We start from the raw sequence: 24127 nt of genomic DNA, 5'->3' as shown, positions 1-24127 counted from the left end.
TAATTGAAAGAATTAGAGGTAAGACAGAATGTAGAATTGCGGATGAGCAAGGAGGCTTCAGAGTGGGTAGGGGATGTGTAGATCAAGTGTTTACATTGAAGCATATATGTGAACAGTATTTAGATAAAGGTAGGGAAGTTTTTATTGCATTTATGGATTTAGAAAAGGCATATGATAGAGTGGATAGAGGAGCAATGTGGCAGATGTTGCAAGTACATGGAATAGGTGGTAAATTACTAAATGCTGTAAAGAGCTTTTATGAGGATAGTGAGGCTCAGGTTAGGGTGTGTAGAAGAGAGGGAGAATACTTCCCGGTAAAAGTAGGTCTTAGACAGGGATGTGTAATGTCACCATGGTTGTTTAATATATTTATAGATGGGGTTGTAAAAGAAGTAAATGCTAGGGTGTTCGGGAGAGGGGTGGGATTAAATTATGGGGAATCAAATTCAAAATGGGAATTGACACAGTTACTTTTTGCTGATGATACTGTGCTTATGGGAGATTCTAAAGAAAAATTGCAAAGGTCAGTGGATGAGTTTGAGAATGTGTGTAAAGGTAGAAAGTTGAAAGTGAACATAGAAAAGAATAAGGTGATGAGGGTATCAAATGATTTAGATAAAGAAAAATTGGATATCAAATTGGGGAGGAGGAGTATGGAAGAAGTGAATGTTTTCAGATGTACTTGGGAGTTGACGTGTCGGCGGATGGATTTATGAAGGATGAGGTTAATCATAGAATTGATGAGGGAAAAAAGGTGAGTGGTGCGTTGAGGTATATGTGGAGTCAAAAAACGTTATCTATGGAGGCAAAGAAGGAAATGTATGAAAGTATAGTAGTACCAACACTCTTATATGGATGTGAAGCTTGGGTGGTAAATGCAGCAGCGAGGAGACGGTTGGAGGCAGTGGAGATGTCCTGTCTAAGGGCAACGTGTGGTGTAAATATTATGCAGAAAATTCGGAGTGTGGAAATTAGGAGAAGGTGTGGAGTTAATAAAAGTATTAGTCAGAGGGCAGAAGAGGGGTTGTTGAGGTGGTTTGGTCATTTAGAGAGAATGGATCAAAGTAGAATGACATGGAAAGCATATAAATCTATAGGGGAAGGAAAGAGGGGTAGGGGTCGTCCTCGAAAGGGTTGGAAAGAGGGGGTAAAGGAGGTTTTGTGGGCAAGGGGCTTGGACTTCCAGCAAGCGTGCATGAGCGTGTTAGATAGGAGTGAATGGAGACGAATGATACTTGGGACCTGACGATCTGTTGGAGTGTGAGCAGGGTAATATTTAATGAAGGGATTCAGGGACCGGTTATTTTCATATAGTCAGACTTGAGTCCTGGAAATGGGAAGTACAATGCCTGCACTTTAAAGGAGGGGTTTGGGATATTGGCAGTTTGGAGGGATATGTTGTGTATCTTTATACGTATATGCTTCTAAACTGTTGTATTCTGAGCACCTCTGCAAAAGCAGTGATAATGTGTGAGTGTGGTGAAAGTGTTGAATGATGATGAAAGTATTTTCTTTTTGGGGATTTTCTTTCTTTTTTGGGTCACCCTGCCTCGGTGGGAGACGACCGACTTGTTGAAAAAAAAAAAAAAAAAAAAAAAAAAAAAAAATAAATATATATATATATTGTTAAAAAAAAAAAATATATATATATATATAGTGAAACATATAAGTGAACAGTATTTAGATAAGGCTAAAGAGGTCTTTGTGGCATTTATGGATTTGGAAAAGGCGTATGACAGGGTGGATAGGGGGGCAATGTGGCAGATGTTGCAAGTGTATGGTGTAGGAGGTAGGTTACTGAAAGCAGTGAAGAGTTTTTACGAGGATAGTGAGGCTCAAGTTAGAGTATGTAGGAAAGAGGGAAATTTTTTTCCCAGTAAAAGTAGGCCTTAGACAAGGATGTGTGATGTCACCGTGGTTGTTTAATATATTTATAGATGGGGTTGTAAGAGAAGTAAATGCGAGGGTCTTGGCAAGAGGCGTGGAGTTAAAAGATAAAGAATCACACACAAAGTGGGAGTTGTCACAGCTGCTCTTTGCCGATGACACTGTGCTCTTGGGAGATTCTGAAGAGAAGTTGCAGAGATTGGTGGATGAATTTGGTAGGGTGTGCAAAAGAAGAAAATTAAAGGTGAATACAGGAAAGAGTAAGGTTATGAGGATAACAAAAAGATTAGGTGATGAAAGATTGAATATCAGATTGGAGGGAGAGAGTATGGAGGAGGTTAACGTATTCAGATATTTGGGAGTGGACGTGTCAGCGGATGGGTCTATGAAAGATGAGGTGAATCATAGAATTGATGAGGGAAAAAGAGTGAGTGGTGCACTTAGGAGTCTGTGGAGACAAGGAACTTTGTCCTTGGAGGCAAAGAGGGGAATGTATGAGAGTATAGTTTTACCAACGCTCTTATATGGGTGTGAAGCGTGGGTGATGAATGTTGCAGCGAGGAGAAGGCTGGAGGCAGTGGAGATGTCATGTCTGAGGGCAATGTGTGGTGTGAATATAATGCAGAGAATTCGTAGTTTGGAAGTTAGGAGGAGGTGCGGGATTACCAAAACTGTTGTCCAGAGGGCTGAGGAAGGGTTGTTGAGGTGGTTCGGACATGTAGAGAGAATGGAGCGAAACAGAATGACTTCAAGAGTGTATCAGTCTGTAGTGGAAGGAAGGCGGGGTAGGGGTCGGCCTAGGAAGGGTTGGAGGGAGGGGGTAAAGGAGGTTTTGTGTGCGAGGGGCTTGGACTTCCAGCAGGCATGCGTGAGCGTGTTTGATAGGAGTGAATGGAGACAAATGGTTTTTAATACTTGACGTGCTGTTGGAGTGTGAGCAAAGTAACATTTATGAAGGGATTCAGGGAAACCGGCAGGCCGGACTTGAGTCCTGGAGATGGGAAGTACAGTGCCTGCACTCTGAAGGAGGGGTGTTAATGTTGCAGTTTAAAAACTGTAGTGTAAAGCACCCTTCTGGCAAGACAGTGATGGAGTGAATGATGGTGAAAGTTTTTCTTTTTCGGGCCACCCTGCCTTGGTGGGAATCGGCCGGTGTGATAATAAAAAAAAAATAATATATATATATATATATATATATATATACATACACACACACACACACACACACACACAATACACACATACTGTACATGTGTGTATATAAATATTAACAAACTATTTTAAGATATATTTAAAACTCAGTAAGTTTAGTGTTGCATAGCTAAAAGTTATAACATTAGAATACGGGTGTACCACAAACATGTGTCCTTTCTATGAAGGGGGTCTGGATATAGCTGTTCAACTTTGTATACAAGCCACTGAGAATCTGTCCATGTTATATAATTCTACTTAATAAATTAAAAGAAAGGCAAATGATAATACCATACCATTAATTTATAGATAATGTATGAAAAACATAAATAGTGCTAAGAGTTGTTCTTTGGCCACAATAAACAAAAGACTTAGGCAGGACTATGACAATGAAAAAATAAACATCATGGAGAAAATAGTAAAGACAGCAAGTAGGGCTAGTACATAGCTTCTTATTCTGGGAAACTTCAATACAGAGAAATAATGAGAACAGGGACTTTTACATATCTGTGTTTGTAAATTCTAAAGTTATAAAGACAGGACAGCAAACCAAAAATGGACCTACACAGTCTTCAGATATGGTAAGAGAAATGTTTAAAGAACTTTTAGTAATATACATCTAAGCAAAACTGGAATCTGCAACAGATATTATGCCTACATAGAAAGAAACATGTAGACAAAATAGAAAACATCCCAGGATGACCCAAAGAATGGCTCCAAGAGATAAAGGACAAGTTAAAGAGGCACTGATAATCCCCCTCAATGGCTGGAAGGAGACCTGATAACCACTTGCAAAATTATAAAATATAATTATTTTACATAGAAGAGGCCACAGATGTAAAGTGAGTAAAAAGTTAGGACAAAAGAACACTATACAGTAGTTTTTCACATTAGTGGACTACTGGGATAAAAGAAGAGAGGTAGCAAATGCTACAATCACTGGAGTATTTAAGAACTAATATCATAGACTAATCAATGAACATAGGACACATTGTGTATATTTCTATAACTATCTAAAAGCAGGTAATTACAAAAGAGAAATAGGTAATAACTATGGGAATGGTCACATAAATAATAGGGTTCAACCTTATAAAGTGCATGGTAATGAAAATGGGCATCAAGGAATAAAGACCTGAGATAGAGTACATCTGAGAGGGAACATCACTTGGAAACCTCAGAGCAATCATTACACCAAACATATCCCCAGGAGGGCACATAACCAAAACAATATGCTAGGCTAGTAAATATAAGGTTGACCTTTAGAAATCTAGGTAAAGACTCATTTAACCTTAAGTTTCTCTTCACCAATTTAGTGAACACTCCTTGAATACATAGCAAATAAACCAAAGTAAAATTCAAGATAGTTCAACATTATGCACTCAGATTACAGTAGCACTAGAGCTTAGATGATTCAACTATGAGAGACTGTGCAAACAGGATCTCTTGTCCCTGAAGAAATGCAAAATATGAGGTGATATGATCATGATGCAGAAAATACTACAGAAAACAGACAAGGACAAACTCTATTTCAGGAGTGAAGGGAGGAGAATACAGAAAAAGAGAATGAGTGGATAATAAGATGTTAAACATTTCTTCAGCAGTATGCTAATGGGGAAATATGAGCCAACAGGCTTGAACAGATACTATAAAGTTAATAATTAACACTAATCAACTGAAAATCAAAATTCAGGAATAAGAAGTATAGCTCATCCACCACGAACTCAAACGGCAATTGCAAATACTGCAGGTAATTACTGGCTGCAGTGAACATCTAATAATGTACTACTCAGTGGTGGCTCGTCCATAGGAGCTGCAGAGCTACAGTCCCCCAGATGCTCACTGCCAGACGTATGACTTCATCAACCTTTTGCTAAAATAATTTGCAACTGACAAACATTCCCTGATTTCAAACAGGTATAACATGTAACTTTATTGTAATAATCTTTTGCAGTTAGTAGCTTCAGATGCAGGATTTCATTCAGTTTCATGTGGTATAGAGTAGCATTAAAGGCACTCAATGTGCGCCACTCTGGTTGCTCAGCAAACGTCGATGCAATAATCCAATTCGGTCCAGACGCTCTGCAGCATATCTGGTATCATGCGAACTGCTTCACTGATCAAAATTTTCGGCTCCTCCAGGGTTGCAGGTAGTGGTGGTATGTAAACTGTGCACTTCACTTACCCCCAAAGATGAAAGTCACAAACAGTTAGGTCTAGTGGCCTCACAGGCCACTTGCAGAGGTCACTGGGCCTAATTGTTTGTGACTTCTTTTTTTGTGGGTATGTGAAGAGCACAGTTTATGTACCACCACTACCTGCAACCCTGGAGGAGCTGAAAATTTCAATCACTGAAGCAGTTCACGTGATAACACCAGATATGCTGCAGAGTGTCTGGACCGAACTGGACTATTGCATCCATGTTTGCCGAGCAACCAGAGGGGCACACATTGAGTGCCTTTAATGCTACTCTATACCACATGAAACTGAATGAAATCCTGCATCTGAAGCTACTAAATGCAAAAGATTATTACAATAAAGTTACATGTTATACCTGTTTGAAATTAGGGAGTGTTTTTGTGGACACCCTGTATTTGTCAGTTGCAAATTATTTTAGTGTAAGGTTGATGAAGTCATACATCTGGCAGTGAGCATCTAGGGGACTGCAGCTCATTCAGTTTCATGTGGTATACCACATGAAACTGAATGAAATCCTGCATCTGAAGCTACTATCTGTAAAAGATTATTACAGTAAAGTTACATGTTATACCTGTTTGAAATTAGGGAGTGTTTTTGTGGGCACCCTGTATATTACAGGAAAAATCTGTTGTATGTTGTTTTCAGTGTATTTATAAGCGAATTCTTAATTTTTTTGTTGAAATGAGATAAAAATTATTAAAAATAGAAGTTTGATGTGGTACTATAGTACAGGTATTACTGGCGCTACGAGCCGCCACTGATACTACTTGACACTACAATTGTAGTTATCAAGTAACAATACAGTGCATAATATACCGTATATACTACCTAATATGGTAACTAATGTATACTAAAATATAAATCTGGTTAGGTTGTCTAGCACATGCGGACTGGGAGACAACGACAATCTGCCTGCCTGCCTACATGTCTACCTGCCTATGTCTGTCTGTCTCCTCTGACCTGTCCTGTCTACCCCATCCTAATCTGTCACTGCGCTTGAGCATAAGCCTCTGAAAGATAGGTTTACTCTGCAGCTGGGTGCCATTGCTTCTGGATATTTCAAACTTCAGCCTATGCTTGTTTATCACTTGGAAAACTCCACAGTGTTTAAACAACAAAAAGTTTCCAAGGGAAGGCTAGGTGTTCTGGAATCTTGGAACGAATAACCAAAAAAATCATGTATTTTGGGGTTTGAATTATGATATTTCGGAGATACGGTACATCTAGACTGGATTATCATAACTCAAGGGACCACTGTACAAACATTTTGCATACTCAAAATCCTCGCTGCTCCTTGTTTTAAACTGTACCGCTAATTGTTGCGAATTTACTATTAGTATGCAATATTACAGCAGTGTCTATAAGTTTGCATCTTAGAACAGCAACTTGTATATGACATGGCATTATTTTCAAGCTGGGTTCACAGGTCTAATGCTTGCATGTATTATAGTGTTGTCTACAAGCTTTGCTTCCACTCAGCTCACAATGTTATTATTACATCACCTCACCTGCATAATGTGTGTGTGTGTGAGATGATTTATCTGTACAATAATCTATTCAAAATAGTGCAAAATGTTTGAGCAATACTGCCAGTATGTCAGATTACGGGAACCACTGGGAGTGCAAAACACATCCTTTTTTCATTGAAATATTAGTTCAGTATCCACACACTCAGCATTTACTGGCTTCTCATGGAATACATCCCTTGCAGGTTTGGAGAGACAGTAGTATAATATAGAAGATGCTCATTACTGTATTATAATAATATTAATAATAATAATCTTTATTTACTACAAGTACATGTACCTGTATATGGTATACAGTCCTAGCTGACAACAATGACATACTACTACATAGAAAGCCACTTGTTATGCTGAGCATCTCGGGCAAATTAAGTCAGTGTCCCAGGATGCGACCCACACCAGTCGACTAACACCCAGGTGCCCATTTTACTGATGGGGAACATAGACAACAGGTGGAAAGAAACACGCCCAATGTTTCTACTCTGGCTGGGAATCGAACCCAGGCCCTCGCCGTGTGAAGCGAGAGCGTTAACCACCAGGCCACCATGGTGTTGCATAAGGATACTGAATTTACAAACTGTTTTCTAGTATATTTAATGTGTCACTTTCATGTGCATTGCTGGCTATCCATACACAAATAATTTTATATAGAGCCATCCCTTGAAATTTGCGGTGGCAAAGAGGGAAGGTAGAAGCATTTTCTGAAGAGATCTCTCAAACTAAAATATTAAAATACAAAATTTGTTTCTAAGCAAATTGTTTTTCAGATCTGGGTTGTCCTCTTTCCCTAGATAAAATCTAAATGCTTTCCATTCCACAGGCACTACATGATCCCTATGGGTTTAGCGTTTTTTTTTTTTTATTAGCACTGGCCGATTCCCACCAAAAGAAAACTCACCATCATTCACTCCATCACTGTCTTGCCAGAAGGGTGCTTTACACTACAGTTTTTAAACTGCAACATTAACACCCCTCCTTCAGAGTGCAGGCACTGTACTTCCCATCTCCAGGACTCAAGTTCGGCCTGCCGGTTTCCCTGAATCCCTTCATAAATGTTACTTTGCTCACACTCCAACAGCACGTCAAGTATTAAAAGCCATTTGTCTCCATTCACTCCTATCAAACACGCTCACGCATGCCCCCTGGAAGTCCAAGCCCCTCGCACACAAAACCTCCTTTAGCCCCTCCCTCCAACCTTTCGTAGGCCGACCCCTACCCCACCTTCCTTCCACTACAGACTGATACACTCTTGAAGTCATTCTGTTTCACTCCATTCTCTCTACATGTCCGAACAACCTCAACAACCCTTCCTCAGCCCTCTGGACAACAGTTTTGGTAATCCCGCACCTCCTCCTGATTAAAATAAATTCAGATTTGGTCTCTTTCTGCGTTTCAGACAGCACATCTCTTAATGATATCAGACCCCTCTTAAAGTATATAACTTTTATCTGCCTAATACTGACATTCATAAGCTGTATGCCTGTTTTGACTTTAGTGCTTAATTTGATTATATTATTTTTTTTAACACACCGGCCATATCCCACCGAAGCAGGGTGATCCCCCCCCCCAAAAAAAAAGAAACACTTCACACTGCATAATTTATACAGGAGAACCTCTTCAAGGGGGGCTCCTTGGCGTGGTGAAGAGGCTCTTGGTCTGAGGAATTAGCCCTGTCGGTCTTCTTCCTCAGACCGAACCTAATTACCCCCCATTCTCCCCTCCCCTATCCCATCCTCCCCATCCTCCCCTTTTTCCATTCCTCCTCCTCCTCCTCACCCCTCCCTTTTGCCCTTCCTCTTTTTAGCCTTCGTGATTTCTCCCACAGGCGCGCTAGTTCCTGGGTGGGGGAAAGGACACCGGGGTCCATCCCATTCCGTTGAGGTTTCTTGGCGGTGGCGTAGTTTGCCGTGGAATCTGGATTGCCTAGGGATGTCCCGATCCCTCTCCGGTATCCCGGAGTAGCTTTGGGTGTCTTTTGGGCGACGGGTGTATCTCTGGAAGCCACCTTTCGGATTCCGGGGGTGGTGGCTGAAGGAGGTATGCTTTGTGGCGGATATCCGGCCGCCCTCTCTTTTGTCCACCGAGGTAGCTCGGCAGATGTGAGGTTGCTATCCCAGATTGCTGGTTTACTGGCATGAAGGGTAGGGTATGGCACGGGTTCCATGCTGCATCTGCGCTACTAGCGGTGTCGAGTCCTCTTGGGCGCGGAGGGAGATTTCTGGCCCTTTCATTCCTCCTAGGAACTATCCCTCCCCGGTCCCCCCTTTTTTTTTCTTTTTTTTATTTTTATTTTCTTTTCTTCTTTCTTTTTTTTTCTTAAAAACAAAAAGAAAGAAGTAACCTAACCATGGCAGCCCTAGTCCATGAACCTGGTACCCCCGGGCCCCTTCTTGATACCGCACCCCGTTCTGACCCCGCCTCGTCTTTGGACCACTCTTCAGACATTCCTCATGCCTCTGTACCTATTGCCGGTGCTGTTTCCTCACCCGCTTCAGGTACTGAGGCCTCGACTGACTCCTTCGATTTATCAGACCTTCGCTCTCCTCTGACTATGCTTCCGGCCTCTCCCTCTACGGTGCGGCAATTTTCAAATCGCCGACCCGTTCCACGTCGGACCAACTCTGGTCCCACGCCTAAACGTCAACGACAATTACCTGCTGATGATACTTCTCCACCTTCACCTTCTCGTTCTTCTCAGAAACGATCGACACGTCCTTCACTACCTTTCCACGCTCAGTTTCAGACTGAACAGTGGACTAAATTCTTCACTTTACGACCAACTTCCTCTACTGCCTATCTTTCTGACCATAGTATTGGCAAGGCACTCCTACGCCATGTTGGTAAAGATATTTCTTTTCATGCTCTTAAGAGCGGTACGCGCATCATTACCGTACAGAATGCTACCCAGGCTCGTGAGCTCTCTCGTCTTTCCCATATAGATACTGTTCCTGTCACCCTTGAAAAACATCATTCCCTCAATTCTTGTAGTGGTACCGTTATTCTGCCCCATACCATAGTTCAACAAAATTTCCAGACATGTGGCACCGACATTCTAGAACAGCTGGAACTCCAAGATCTCCCAATCCTCAAGGTAGACACTTACGTTCTTCCTGCCCGTGGGCGGAGACGATACCCTAGCAATGTGGCTCGTTTAACTTTTGACAGCCGAGAACTCCCATCCTCCGTTTATATAGCAGGACATCGGTTACAAGTTCGAAAGGTGATCCCTACACCACAACAGTGTAGAAATTGCTGGCGATTTGGCCATCCAGCGAAATATTGCAGATCTATCGCCGAATGCCCAGTCTGTGGTGCCGATGACCATTCTAATACGTCTTGCAATCAATCTCCCTCTTGCCTTAACTGTCATGAGGCTCACCCTTCGTACTCTCGCCGTTGTCAGGTCTATTTAAACGAGCGGGAAATCCGTTACCTCAAAGAGACAGAAGGTCTCCCTTATGCCATGGCAGTTTCTCATCTCCGCCTCCAAGGGAGACTCCCACGTGTTTCTTATTCCCGTGTTTCAAAACGTCCCCCCACTTCTGGTATCCCATCTTCTACACCCACCTCTGTGGTTACCTCTCCCATAATCACTCCTGTATCTAATCCTTTTGCTGTCCTCGGCTCAGACGTCCCTACTTCAACGCCTCAGTCTAATCTCGCTTCTTCGAGTTCTCTCTTACAAGCCTCAGTATCGACGAGACCTCGTACGACACCTCTTCCCAATCGTCCCTCTACTTCTCAAAAGTCAAAAAAAGGTCCGGTAACACCTCCTACCCATCTTCCACCTCCTCATTTTACCCTCCCTGTCTCTGTCCCTAGTTCTTCCCCTCTCACTGGCTTAGTTACAAGTGCAGAGGTTCACCCTCCTCCTCGTAATGTACCTTCCTCCCCTGTTCCCTCCCAAGTTTCTTCCTCTTCTGCCACCTCCCAGGTTCCTGTCTCTTCTGTCCCCTGCCACGCTTCTCCAGTTCCCTCCACCCTTTCGCCCCCCCCTACCTTGGTACAGTCCAATACAGTTCCAATCTTTACTCATCCTCCCCCTACCATTCCCAATATTGTCTCCCATACGACATCTCTGAATTCCGAAACACTTGAAGCAATCTCTGAATATATTGCAGAGACCAAACCATCAATGGACACTGATCCACCTTCCGCTCTTTCTCTCTCCTCTGCTCCATCTGCGCAACTCCTTTCTTCACAGCGCACCGTTCCTTCGCTGCTTGAACATTTTCCACTGCCTCCGCATGTGGACTTTTCTAACCCTTCTAGTCCGTAGGAACCCTTACCTGCGGATTTCAAGTATCTTTATCATTGCCAATCATGGCCTTTTTACAGTGGAATATACGCGGCCTCAGGGGTAATCGGGGTGAGCTTCAGATGTTACTCTCCCAGTTTGCCCCTGTTGGTGTTTGCTTACAGGAACCAAAATTACACTCTGCTGTTATTTCTCACATCTCAGGCTATAATTTATTGTATTCTTCAGATCCTTTTCCTGATGGGACCTTTAATGAAAGTGCCCTTCTTCTCCGCACTGATATTCCGTACCATCAGCTATTTATTCATACTTCGCTGCATTACACAGCAGCCCGTATCCACTTACATAGGTGGTATACGCTCTGTTCTTTATATCTCTCTCCTTCTCGGGCATTATCTATTCCGGATTTTGCCTTCCTTGTTTCGTCATTACCGCCACCGATTCTGTTACTTGGTGATTTTAATGCCCACCATTTCCTCTGGGGAGGGTCTCACTGTGATTCCCGTGGAATTCAGTTAGAGGCTTTTCTTGCCACCCACCCCCTCCATGTTTTAAATACAGGTACTCACACCCATTTTGATCCTCGGACTCATACTCTCTCTTGCATAGATCTCTCAGTTTGCTCTTCCTCCGCCGCATTAGACTTTACTTGGTCTGTTCTCCCGGACTTACATGACAGTGATCATTTCCCAATCATTCTTACTTCCCCTTCATATTCGCCACCTCTTCGCACCCCACGCTGGCAATTTAATCGGGCAAATTGGAACCTTTACTCACACCTGACTGTTTTTAAAGAGGTTCCTTCTTCGTCCTCCATCGATGAGCTTTTACACCTCTTCTCGTCCTCCGTTTTCACCGCAGCTTCTCATTCTATACCCCAAACTTCGGGCAGGCATTCTCAGAAATGCGTGCCTTGGTGGTCTCCTGCTTGTGCTCGTGCAGTACGTTTGAAACGCGCTGCATGGGGCAGGTACCGGTACAATAGAACCACAGAGCGACTCCTTGATTTTAAACAGAAGCGTGCGATCGCTCGCCGTGTCATCCGTGACGCTAAACGCACTTGCTGGCGAGATTATGTCTCCACCATCACCTCTGCTTCCTCTATGAGTGCAGTCTGGAAAAAAGTACGAAAACTGAGTGGTAAATATTCTCCTGACCCGGCTCCTGTTCTGCGGGTTGCCGGTGTTGATATAGCAAACCCACTAGATGTTGCCAATGAAATTGGCAATCATCTGGTCCGTATTTCTCAGGGACTCCATCTATGCCCCTCATTTCTTTCCTCAAAGTCTGCCAGAGAGTTAGCACCTTTGGACTTTTCTTCTCTCAGAGAAGAACAGTATAATGTGCCTTTTACACTTCAAGAACTGGAGGCAACACTCTCAGCTTGTCGATCATCGGCAGCTGGGCCCGACGACATTCATATTCGTATGCTACAACATTTACATCAGTCAGCCCTTGCAGTCCTATTACGCCTTTACAATCTTATTTGGTCACAAGGAGTTCTTCCACAGCTGTGGAAATCCGCCATTGTTCTCCCTTTCCGCAAACCAGGCACTACGGGACATGAAACCTCCCACTATCGTCCCATTGCTCTTACCAGTGCAGTTTGCAAAGTAATGGAACGTCTAGTAAATAGACGTTTAGTGTGGTATTTAGAGACACACAACAGTCTCTCCACTCGTCAATATGGCTTTCGTAAGGGACGTTCTACCATAGACCCCTTACTGCGCTTGGATACGTATGTTCGTAATGCCTTTGCGAATAACCACTCAGTTATTGCCATATTTTTTGACCTTGAGAAGGCATATGACACAACTTGGAGGTATAATATTTTAGCCCAAGCCCACTCCTTAGGCCTTCGAGGCAATCTACCATCCTTCCTTAAGAACTTTTTAACTGACAGGCATTTCCGTGTTCGGGTTAATAATGTGCTCTCCCCGGACTTTGTCCAAGCTGAAGGTGTCCCCCAGGGATGTGTTCTGAGCACAACACTTTTTCTCCTTGCTATTAATGATTTGGCCTCTAGTCTTCCATCAAATATTTGGTCATCACTCTATGTTGATGACTTCGCTATTGCCTGTGCAGGCGCTGACTGTCACCTCCTTACAGATTCTCTCCAGCATGCAGTCGACCGTGTTTCCAATTGGGCCACCACACATGGGTTTAAATTTTCCAGCACTAAAACCCACCAAATCACTTTCACTAGACGCTCTGTCATCTCTGATCATCCTTTGTACCTCTATGGCTCACGTATCCCTGAACGTGATACAGTCAAGTTTCTGGGCCTCCTCTTTGATCGTAGGTTATCCTGGAAACCTCACATTACCTCTCTGAAGGCAACTTGTCACAGCCGGCTGAACCTTCTTAAAACCCTTGCTCATCTTTCGTGGGGAGCTGATCGTCGAACCCTCCTTCACCTACATTCCACCCTTATTTTATCGAAACTTGATTATGGTGACCAGATCTATTCAGCGGCATCTCCTGCTACTCTCTCTAGCCTTAACCCCATTCATCACCAAGGATTACGTTTATGCCTTGGTGCTTTTCGCTCTTCCCCTGTCGAAAGCCTCTATGCAGAAGCGAACGTTCCATCCTTATCCGATCGCCGTGATGCCCATTGCCTGCGCTACTATGTACGCTCTCATGATCTCCGCAATCCTTCCATTTATAGAATGGTCACTGATATTAGTAGACATTCTTTATTTGTTCGCCGCCCCTGCTTACTCCGTCCCTTCTCTCTTCGCCTTCATTCGCTCTTGTCTTCTCTTCAACTACCACCTTTCTATGTACATGTAGCATCTCACTTTTCCCTACCCCCCTGGGAAGTTCCAGCTGTTCGAGTCTGTTCTTTCTCCCTCCCTTGCTCGAAAGCCCAACTGTCTACGGTCGCTTCCCGCTCTCTTTTTCTTGACCACTTTCACTCTCATTCTCATGCCATTGCTGTGTACACAGATGGCTCTAAGTCTTCTGACGGCGTAGGATTCGCAGCAGTGTTTCCGGACAGCGTCGTACAAGGGCATTTACTATCTTCAGCTAGTATTTTTACTGCTGAATTATATGCCATCCTTACAGCACTTATCCGTATTGCATCTATGCCTGTGTCATCATTTGTGGTTGTCTCAGACTCCCTTAGTGCTTTACAGGCTATACAAAAATTTGATACACCTCACCCCTTAGTCCTCCGTATCCAACTTTGGCTACGCCGCATCTTTACTAAGCATAAAGATATTGTTTTTTGTTGGGTCCCTGGTCATGTTGACGTACAGGGCAATGAACAGGCAGACACTGCTGCGCGGTCAGCAGTACATGACCTACCAGTTTCTTATAGAGGTATTCCATGTACGGACTATTTTGCTGTAATATCTTCCCACCTTCACACCCGTTGGCAACAACGTTGGTCTACTATGCTCGGCAACAAACTTCAGTCTATTAAACCGAGTATAGGTTACTGGCCGTCTTCTTATCACCAGTGTCGAGGTTGGGAGACTACTCTCTCCCGTCTTCGCATTGGCCATACTCGTCTTACTCATGGATATCTCATGGAGAGGCGTCTTGCTCCTCTCTGTGAAAATTGCCAAGCTCCATTATCAGTCAGCCACATTCTGTTGGACTGCCCACTTTATCAACGAGCACGCAGAATTTACCTCTGTCGTCGTCTTCGCCCCGCTGCTCTCTCTTTACCTTCCCTTCTCGCTGATGGACCCACCTTTCATCCGGACTCTCTCATTGACTTTTTGACAACGACTGACTTACTTCACAAATTCTGATACTTTCAGCCCTTTCTACTTGTATCTCTTGCTACCCTCTACCCCCGTACTATCCCCCGCCCCGCTGTTTTCTGTAACCTGCTGATCATCCCCCCTCCCTTCTGCCATCCAATTCCCTTGCTTCCTTCCCTACCCTGCAGCGCTGTATAGCCCTTGTGGCTTAGCGCTTCTTTTTGATAATAATAATAATAATAATATACAGGAGAAGGGATTACTAGCTCCTTACTCACAGCATTTTAGTTGCCTCTTATGACATGCATAGCTTATGGAGGAAGGATTCTTCTCCTACCCATGGAGAATTATTATTATTCTTGACATTAAAGAAAGTACCATAATAAGGGATTTGGGCATGGGAAAGCCAGTGAGCACAATTTCTTTATAGGGGTTATGTGCCTGGATAGAAAAAATGGGAACCACCTGAAAAACCTGTGGATAATAAAATCCATTCATAGGTTGACCACCAGGGATTAAAAAAAATCAAAATACCATGGCTGGAACAGTTCAAGAGCAAACCTGCACTTAGTAGAGGAACCTTAGATGATGTTTTATTTCATCCTGGACCACTGTCAGATTGCAGCAGGTCACACTTGACACTAGGCCAGGATGGACTGAAATGTCATTACACGTATATGGTTCCTCTTCCAAGTGCAGGTTATGTGCTCATCAGTTAAAATATTTGCCAATTTCAACCTGCAAATGAAGAATCCTGCAAATCTGTATGGACAACCCTACATCATAGGTAGCCAGTCACTGTGACTAAACTTCTTTAAACAAACCGGCCATACCCCACCGAGGTGGGGTGGCCCAAAAAGAAAAACAAAAATTTATCTTTTTAACTTTAGTAATATACACAGGAGAAGGGGTTACTAGCCTCTTGTTCGTGGTATTTTAGTTGCCTCTTACAACACGCATGGCTCACAGAGGAAGAATTCTGTTCTACTTCCCCATGGAGATAGGAAATAAACAAGGACAAGAACTAGTATGAAAAAGTAGCTATGAGGAATAGGGACAACAGCATACTTGAGGGTAATGTGATGCATGCATTATTAAAAGCACATCACTTTAAACACTGACAAGGTATTCTTCTTACAAATAGTTCTCTTACTAACCAAGAAGGAACTATAATCTAGAATACTGAGTTTTGAAGTTTGACAAACTACTTTGTTTGGGGTTCATGAATCACAATAATAACCTGTTTGTTAAACCTCTATAACACCAGTACAATTATCTGTTTGCCCTTGCTGGGAGCATCAGATGCTGCTCAGGCTCCTAGCACCATTTAGTAATACCATGTTGAGATACAACAGGGAAAGGGAAGTGGAAAACACTGGTTCATGTAACTTCACAAAAGTCAGATCATAAATGTAATGGATGACTCTCCCGTAGAAGGCAACAAGCTTAAGAGGATCTTCAGAGGGTAAGAAAAAATTGAGAAAGAACCCCCCTTCCCCCCTAAAAAAAAAAAAAAACTGGAGATTATCTTGTATGATGTAGACAGCAAGAGAATTGTAGAGGGTTAACAAAGATGACTGATGCTTCAGTATCTTTGCCCAATATCACTAGCATGATCTGTATTCAGGAGTGACAGTCCACTTAAAAGTCTCCCAGGGAGACCCCCCCTTATCTAAGAGTAAGTAAGTTTATTCAGGTATACACAAATACAGTTACACAGAATTATCATACATAGCAGCATATGTGTAGAGAACCTAGGATAACCCAAAAAAGTCAGACAGAGTGACTTATTTCCATTGGGGTCCTTGATCAGACTGTGATAAGAAAATTTACTAACTTGATGAATGCCAGACAAACTTATGAAATTACAGAGGCCCAGGAATGGATGAAATCAACCAGTGATCCCACTCAGTAAGGTCTACTTGGATAACAGAGTGATCCAATCAGGCAACAAGTCAGGGCATAAAACAACCGTTGCACAGTATGAACAATGCACAGGAATGTGTGTTTGCACCAGTGAATGATTGAATGGTTAGCAGAGCATGTGAGCTGTTACCAGATGTAACAGCAAGTGTCAATTATTACATGAGATGTAGATGATAGTATTGGAAAAATGGGGAAGCACTGAGTGTAGATTTAGCCTGTTTTCTATAATGTTGGTCAGGAAAACTGTGATAACAAATTGGACAAAGTCACCTGCATTACCAATTATCGACAATGCTTTTGCCACTCGACACTGTCAGAGCTGGAAAACCAATGTTGATCCACTCTAAAGTTAACACATAAAACTGCAATGTTTATAAAAACTGCTAATGAAAGGCATTACTGCAAGGTCTCTTGTTATTTTTTGCCTGTTATTATTCACCTTACTCTTCCCTCCAACAGGGAGGAGCAAGGTAAAAGGCCATAATAATGATGTAAATTCTCCAGGTAAGGTCTTATCCCTTATTCTACTATAGGATCAAAACTAACAAGCAAAATCCCAAAAGCAAATACTCAGCCACAAGACTACCTCACTGGCAATTACCCACATACTCTATATATAGCACCAACAAATACTACTGAAGCCTCACTAATAATTAAATCTTTAAAAAGCAAGGCAGGAGACCTAAATAACTTGCCACCAATCATGTATAAAAAAGCAGCTCATGTGCTGTCTGCCATTAGTGCAACACTATTTAACAAATCTACTGAATCTTCAACATTCCCATCCATGTTCAAGACAGCAAGGGTCGCCCTGATCCTCAAAGGAGGCAATCCTACAAAACTAAATAACTACAGACCAATTTCTAACTTGCCTTTGCTCTCTAAAATCTTTGAAAAAATAATACATAAACAAATCTACTCCTACCTCCTATCCCATGACATATTGAACTGCCAGTTTGGATTTAGGCCAAAAAGAAGTACAAATGATGCAATTATTCAGATGCTCAAATTACTATATAAACTGAAAAAAGTGAATGTCCTCTGGGGCTCTTCACAGACCTACAGAAAGCATTTGATACAGCAGACCACAATATATTGCACCTAAAACTAGAGCATTATGGGGTCAGAGGACACTCTCTCAATTACCTAAAATCTTATCTTAGTGGTAGACACCAGTATGTATACACAAATGGCATGAACTCCAGTAATCAGCCTGTAGTTATTGGAGTGCCACAGGGAAGTGTCCTAGGTCCTCTACTCTTTCTTATTTACATCAATGACTTCCCAAATGCATTGCGACTCCTTAAACCAGTTCTATTTGCAGATGACACCACTTACGTCTTCTCCCACCCAAACCTGGCTATTTATGTATTTTTATTTGGACATGATACATAGTTGTACAAAGAAATATAGTGACTGGGTGTACATGCCAAAAGCCCCTTGTATGCAGAGCATTATGGGCAGGCTTAAAAGTATCTTAGTAACACTGTAAACAGTAAGCTACATAAAATATCAAACTGGATGACGACCAACAAACTTACTCTCAATATAGACAAAACCTACTTCATGCTTTTTGGAAACAGAGCATTAAATATCCAACTAAACATATCGATAAATGGTTCACCCATTACAAGAGACACTGAGGGCAAATTTCTAGGTCTCCACCTTGACTGTAATCTTAAATTTCAGACCTGCATCCAGCATATAACTAAGAAAGTTTCCAAAACAGTGGGTATCCTTTCCAAGATATGATACTATGTACCCGAAAGGGCACTCCTTACTTTATATCATTCTCTAATATACCCTTACATCACCTATGGTATTTGTGCTTGGGGATCTACCATGGCCAATCACCTTAAACCTTTAATAATCCAACATAAAGCAGTGGTGTGGATGATCACATACTCCAGTGCCAGACAACACACCCCACGACTCCTCAAAAGCTTGAACTTAATATAGAAAATATACACACTTATTACTGTGCCTACTATATATACATAACATTAAACTCCAATATCAACCCTCCACTCAACCTTCTCCTAGACAGCTTCAACAGGACACACAGGCATAACAAGAGGTGCAAAAAACTTTTTGACATCCCTCATGTCCATCTCACACCATGCAAAAATGCAATGCACACATAAAAGGCCCGAAGATCTGGAACTCTTTGCCTGAAACAGCAAGAGGTCCCCTGCCCACAAATCAATTTAGGACTATACTCAAAAATCATCTCATCTCTCAGTAACAACCATACCCACACTATGGTAAACTCTAACCAAATTTAAAGTGACTCTCCCAAATATTTTATTATCCCTTACCTATTAAGCCATTATTACAGACTTAAAAATGTATGTTTGTATCATAAATTGTACTACCTCGTATGTATTAATAACAGAGTAAAATACTGAATATGTATTTGTATTCTACCACTCTTCACCTGTCTAGACTTAAGTAGTCTATAAGTATTAGGTTAAGTCTGCCTGAAATGCCTTGGCATGATAATGGCTTTCTTTATACCAGTCAAATTATAAAATGTCAACACACACTGTAACCTTAGCAAAGAAATAAAATTACTATATTCTATTTATTTTATTTTATAATGAAAGTGAGAAGCTGAATAGGGCTGGGAACCTACACAGCATTTGATGTTAGCAACCAAGGTGTCACTAGCTGTATGTCCCTTGTAGGTTTAGTGTTTAATTTAATTATAATAATAATAATAACAAAAAGATTAGGTGATGAAAGATTGGATATCAGATTGGAGGGAGAGAGTATGGAGGAGGTGAATGTATTCAGATATTTGGGAGTGGACGTGTCAGCAGATGGGTCTATGAAAGATGAGGTGAATCATAGAACTGATGAGGGGAGAAGGGTGATCGGTGCACTTAGGAGTCTGTGGAGACAAAGAACTTTGTCCTTGGAGGCAAAGAGGGGAATGTATGAGAGTATAGTTTTACCAACGCTCTTATATGGGTGTGAAGCATGGGTGATGAATGTTGCAGCGAGGAGAAGGATGGAGGCAGTGGAGATGTCATGTCTGAGGGCAATGTGTGGTGTGAATATAATGCAGAGAATTCGTAGTTTGGAAGTTAGGAGGAGGTGCGAGATTACCAAAACTGTTGTCTAGAGGGCTGAGGAAGGGTTGTTGAGGTGGTTCGGACATGTAGAGAGAATGGAGTGAAACAGAATGACTTCAAGAGTGTATCAGTCCGTAGTGGAAGGAAGGCGGGGTAGGGGTCGGCATACGAAAGGTTGGAGGGAGGGGGTAAAGGAAGTTTTGTGTGCGAGGGGCTTGGACTTCCAGCAGGCATGCATGAGCGTGTTTGATAGGAGTGAATGGAGACAAATGGTTTTTAATACTTGATGTGCCGTTGGAGTGTGAGCAAAGTAACATTTATGAAGGGATTCAGGGAAACCGGCAGGCCGGACTTGAGTCCTGGAGATGGGAAGTACAGTGCCTGCACTCTGAAGGAGGGGTGTTAATGTTGCAGTTTAAAAACTGTAGTGTAAAGCACCCTTCTGGCAAGACAGTGATGGAGTGAATGATGGTGAAAGTTTTTCTTTTTCGGGCCACCCTGCTGTGGTGGGAATCGGCCAGTGTGTTTTAAAAAAAAAATAATAATAGATGGCACTATTGTACTTGCATACCGGAAAGGTAAACAAATGATTTTACTGGGCATAAAAGTGGTTACTGGTGATATAGAGGTTAAATTAACAGGTGGCTGTTTATATGTTGACCCATGGAACCTGATCATAGAAAACATCTCTAACTGCAAGTTGACTAAATGTTTTTAAAATTTAGGAGAAAACTTAATGAACACAGATATCTGGAAATAATTAACTGGAAAAATAAGAGTTCTATAAACTACCAAGTGTAGTTTTGTGGATTTGCATAAAAGATACTGCACTACCTTTTAGATAAAATGGCATTAAGTTCATGGCCAATGGGGAAACACTAGTATAATTTTAAAGGAAATATTGTTGGACAAAGATAAATAAAAAAAAAATTGCATAAATACTTACATTATTTAGGACTCAGAAAACACTTGATGAACTCAGGAATATAGTGACAATGTCAACATGTAAAGAAAATGAATGAGGAATATATGTTGAATGGAAAAGAATACCTATAAAGTAACCAATGTTCAGTGGGTGAATGTAGTGATATTCCTTTATGATGACAAATAGAATGTGTGGTATTTGCTGTAAGTTTTTCCAGTGTATGTAAACATGGAAAAATGAGAGTTCATTTCAACATGTTGAAATAGTTGCAACATCTTGTTACAATTTGTACCACATTTTATATTTCCAAATTTAAAATGGATCATTCACTAAAATAATTAATAAGCACAGAATAAGTACTGAATATGATTTCCATGAATATTGTACTGGAGTGGCTCTTGCCTATATGACTCACCTTTCAGAATCTGCTGTTTCCCCAGCATCTGGTCTTTCAAGGTCATCCTCCTCTGTGAAGGCATGACTGTCAGCACCATCTGAGAACTCATGCCCACCACTACCTAGTCTGTCTGAGCCACGTCCACTCGCTGACCCGGTCCCACTCCCGCTGCTCGGAGGCTGTCTATATCGACCGTATACGAAACCCATTCCACCATTGTCTGCTCTACCTCTGCAATGTTAATTGTAAAAGTTAAATTACACACTTGACATGACACTATCAATGAATGATTAATTAGGGCCAGTAAGTAACAAAAAATTACTGAAGATATTTATTTTGAGATACTACAGTAAAGTTTTTAAGAGATTGAAGGTTCTTTTTTTTTACAAGGATAAAGCAACTCTAGAGTGCAAATGCTGTAAACTACTTTTTATAGGGTTTAAAGCTGAATTAAATGTTTGCATATATAACAAAATTAATGTGAAACAGTGATCAATGAGATCTGGTTGATGATAAAGATCAAACGGGAATCCACTGTGAGAGATCACGTAAAATAAGAAAAATTTTAATCATTACTTATAGCTATCTAGAATACTGAATACAGCAACAGCAGCAGTAGTAATAGTAAAAGTAGTAGTAGTAGTAGTAGTAGTAGTAGTAGTAGTAGTAGTAGTAGTAGTAGCAGTAGCAGTAGCAGTAGTAGTAGTAGTAGTAGTAGTAGTAGTAGTAGTAGTAGTAGTAAAGAAATGGCAGAAAATTAAAGGCCTGGCTAAATGTCAGCATCAACAAGTGCCATGCATGTCCAAGCTGCAAGGTGAGGAGACACACAAGTAATGCAAGGGTAGGCACCATTACTGACCTTTCTGTGATGCATGTTCACATTACAGTACTGACTTGGTTAACATTTTGAAACACTATTTAAATAGAAACTGATACAATACACAAGCAAGAATTAGTTGCCATCATTAAATATTTATATCCCTTATATCTAGGCATGAATGTATATGTATAAACATGTATGCATGTGTGTGTGTGTGTGTACTCACCTAGTTGTACTCACGTAGTTGAGGTTGCAGGGGTCGAGACTCAGCTCCTGGCCCTGCCTCTTCACCAACCGCTACTAGGTCCTCTCTCCCCCTGCTCCATGAGCTTTATCATACCTTGTCTTAAAACTATGTATAGTTCCTGCCTCCACTACATTGCTTGCCAGACTATTCCACTTCCTAACTGCTCTATGACTGAAGAAATACTTCCTAACATCCCTTTGACTCATCTGTGTGTGTGTGTGTGTGCACATGTGTGTGTGCATGTGTGTGTGTGTGTGTGTGTGTGTGTGTGTGTGTGTGTGTGTGTGTGTGTGTGTGTGTGTGTGTGTGTGTGTGTGTGTGTGTGTGTGTGTGCATGTGTGTGTGTGTGTGTGTGTGTGTGTGTGTGTGTACTCACCTCACCTAGTTGAGGTTGCGGGGGTCGAGTCCGAGCTCCTGGCCCCGCCTCTTCACTGATCGCTACTAGGTCACTCTCCCTGAACCGTGAGCTTTATCATACCTCTGCTTAAAGCTATCTATGTATGGATCCTGCCTCCACTACATCACTTCCCAAACTATTCCACTTACTGACTACTCCGTGGCTGAAGAAATACTTCCTAACATCCCTGTGATTCATCTGTGTCTTCAACTTCCAACTGTGTCCCCTTGTTACTGTGTCCAATCTCTGGAACATCCTGTCTTTGTCCACCTTGTCAATTCCTCTCAGTATTTCGTATGTCGTTATCATGTCCCCCCTATCTCTCCTGTCCTCCAGTGTCGTCAGGTTGATTTCCCTTAACCTCTCCTCGTAGGACATACCTCTTAGCTCTGGGACTAGTCTTGTTGCAAACCTTTGCACTTTCTCTAGTTTCTTTACGTGCTTGGCTAGGTGTGGGTTCCAAACTGGTGCCGCATACTCCAATATGGGCCTAACGTACACGGTGTACAGGGTCCTGAACAATTCCTTATTAAGATGTCGGAATGCTGTTCTGAGGTTTGCTAGGCACCCATATGCTGCAGCAGTTATTTGGTTGATATGCGCTTCAGGAGATGTGCCTGGTGTTATACTCACCCCAAGATCTTTTTCCTTGAGTGAGGTTTGTAGTCTCTGGCCCCCTAGACTGTACTCTGTCTGCAGTCTTCTTTGCCCTTCCCCAATCTTCATGACTTTGCACTTGGTGGGATTGAACTCCAGGAACCAATTGCTGGACCAGGTCTGCAGCCTGTGCAGATCCCTTTGTAGTTCTGCCTGGTCTTCGATCGAGTGAATTCTTCTCATCAACTTCACGTCATCTGCAAACAGGGACACCTCAGAGTCTATTCCTTCTGTCATGTCGTTCACAAATACCAGAAACAGCACTGGTCCTAGGACTGACCCCTGTGGGACCCCGCTGGTCACAGGTGCCCACTCTGACACCTCGCCACGTACCATGCCTCGCTGCTGTCTTCCTGACAAGTATTCCCTGATCCACTGTAGTGCCTTCCCTGTTATCCCTTCTTGGTCCTCCAGTTTTTGCACCAATCTCTTGTGTGGAACTGTGTCAAACGCCTTCTTGCAGTCCAAGAATATGCAATGTGTGTGTGTGTGTGTGTGTGTGTGTGTGTGTGTGTGTGTAATCATCTAACTGATGTTACAGGATTCAAGTCTCAGCTCCTGGCCTTCCCTCTCTGTTGGCTGCTACTGGGTTTATACTCTTCTGGCTGCATAGCCCCATTGTGTCTATTCTCAAAGCTATGAAACAATTTTGCCTCTTCCACTTCACTGTTTAGTCTCTTACTTCCTGACCACTCTAAGGCTAAAGAAGCATTTCTCATATGTATGTGTGTACTCACCTATTTGTGGATGCAGGGGTTGAGACACAGCTCCTGGCCCTGCCTCTTCACTCATTGCTACTAGGTCCTCTCTCTCCTTGCTCCATGAGCTTTATCATACCTTGACTTAAAACTATGTATGGTTCCTGCCTCCACTACATCACTTGCCAGACTATTCCATTCCTGCCAAC

The 24127-nt window shown here is 42.2% G+C and overlaps 1 protein-coding gene across 1 annotated transcript in view; it reads right to left on the bottom strand.

Moving 5' to 3' along the window:
- LOC128692835 (disintegrin and metalloproteinase domain-containing protein unc-71) overlaps positions 1 to 24127 on the bottom strand; it is a 740447-nt gene that overhangs the window by 16008 nt on the left and 700312 nt on the right. The window contains exon 25 of the mRNA XM_070093277.1: positions 21118 to 21330. Coding sequence (XP_069949378.1) covers positions 21118 to 21330 — 213 coding nt within the window. The remainder of the gene's footprint in view (positions 1 to 21117; positions 21331 to 24127) is intronic.

The sequence above is a fragment of the Cherax quadricarinatus genome, chromosome 3 (genome assembly GCF_038502225.1).
Source record: "Cherax quadricarinatus isolate ZL_2023a chromosome 3, ASM3850222v1, whole genome shotgun sequence".
NCBI classification, from domain to species: domain Eukaryota; kingdom Metazoa; phylum Arthropoda; class Malacostraca; order Decapoda; family Parastacidae; genus Cherax; species Cherax quadricarinatus.
The sequence above is the reverse complement of the archived record's forward strand: the minus strand, read 5'-3'. Positions and strand labels throughout refer to the sequence as shown.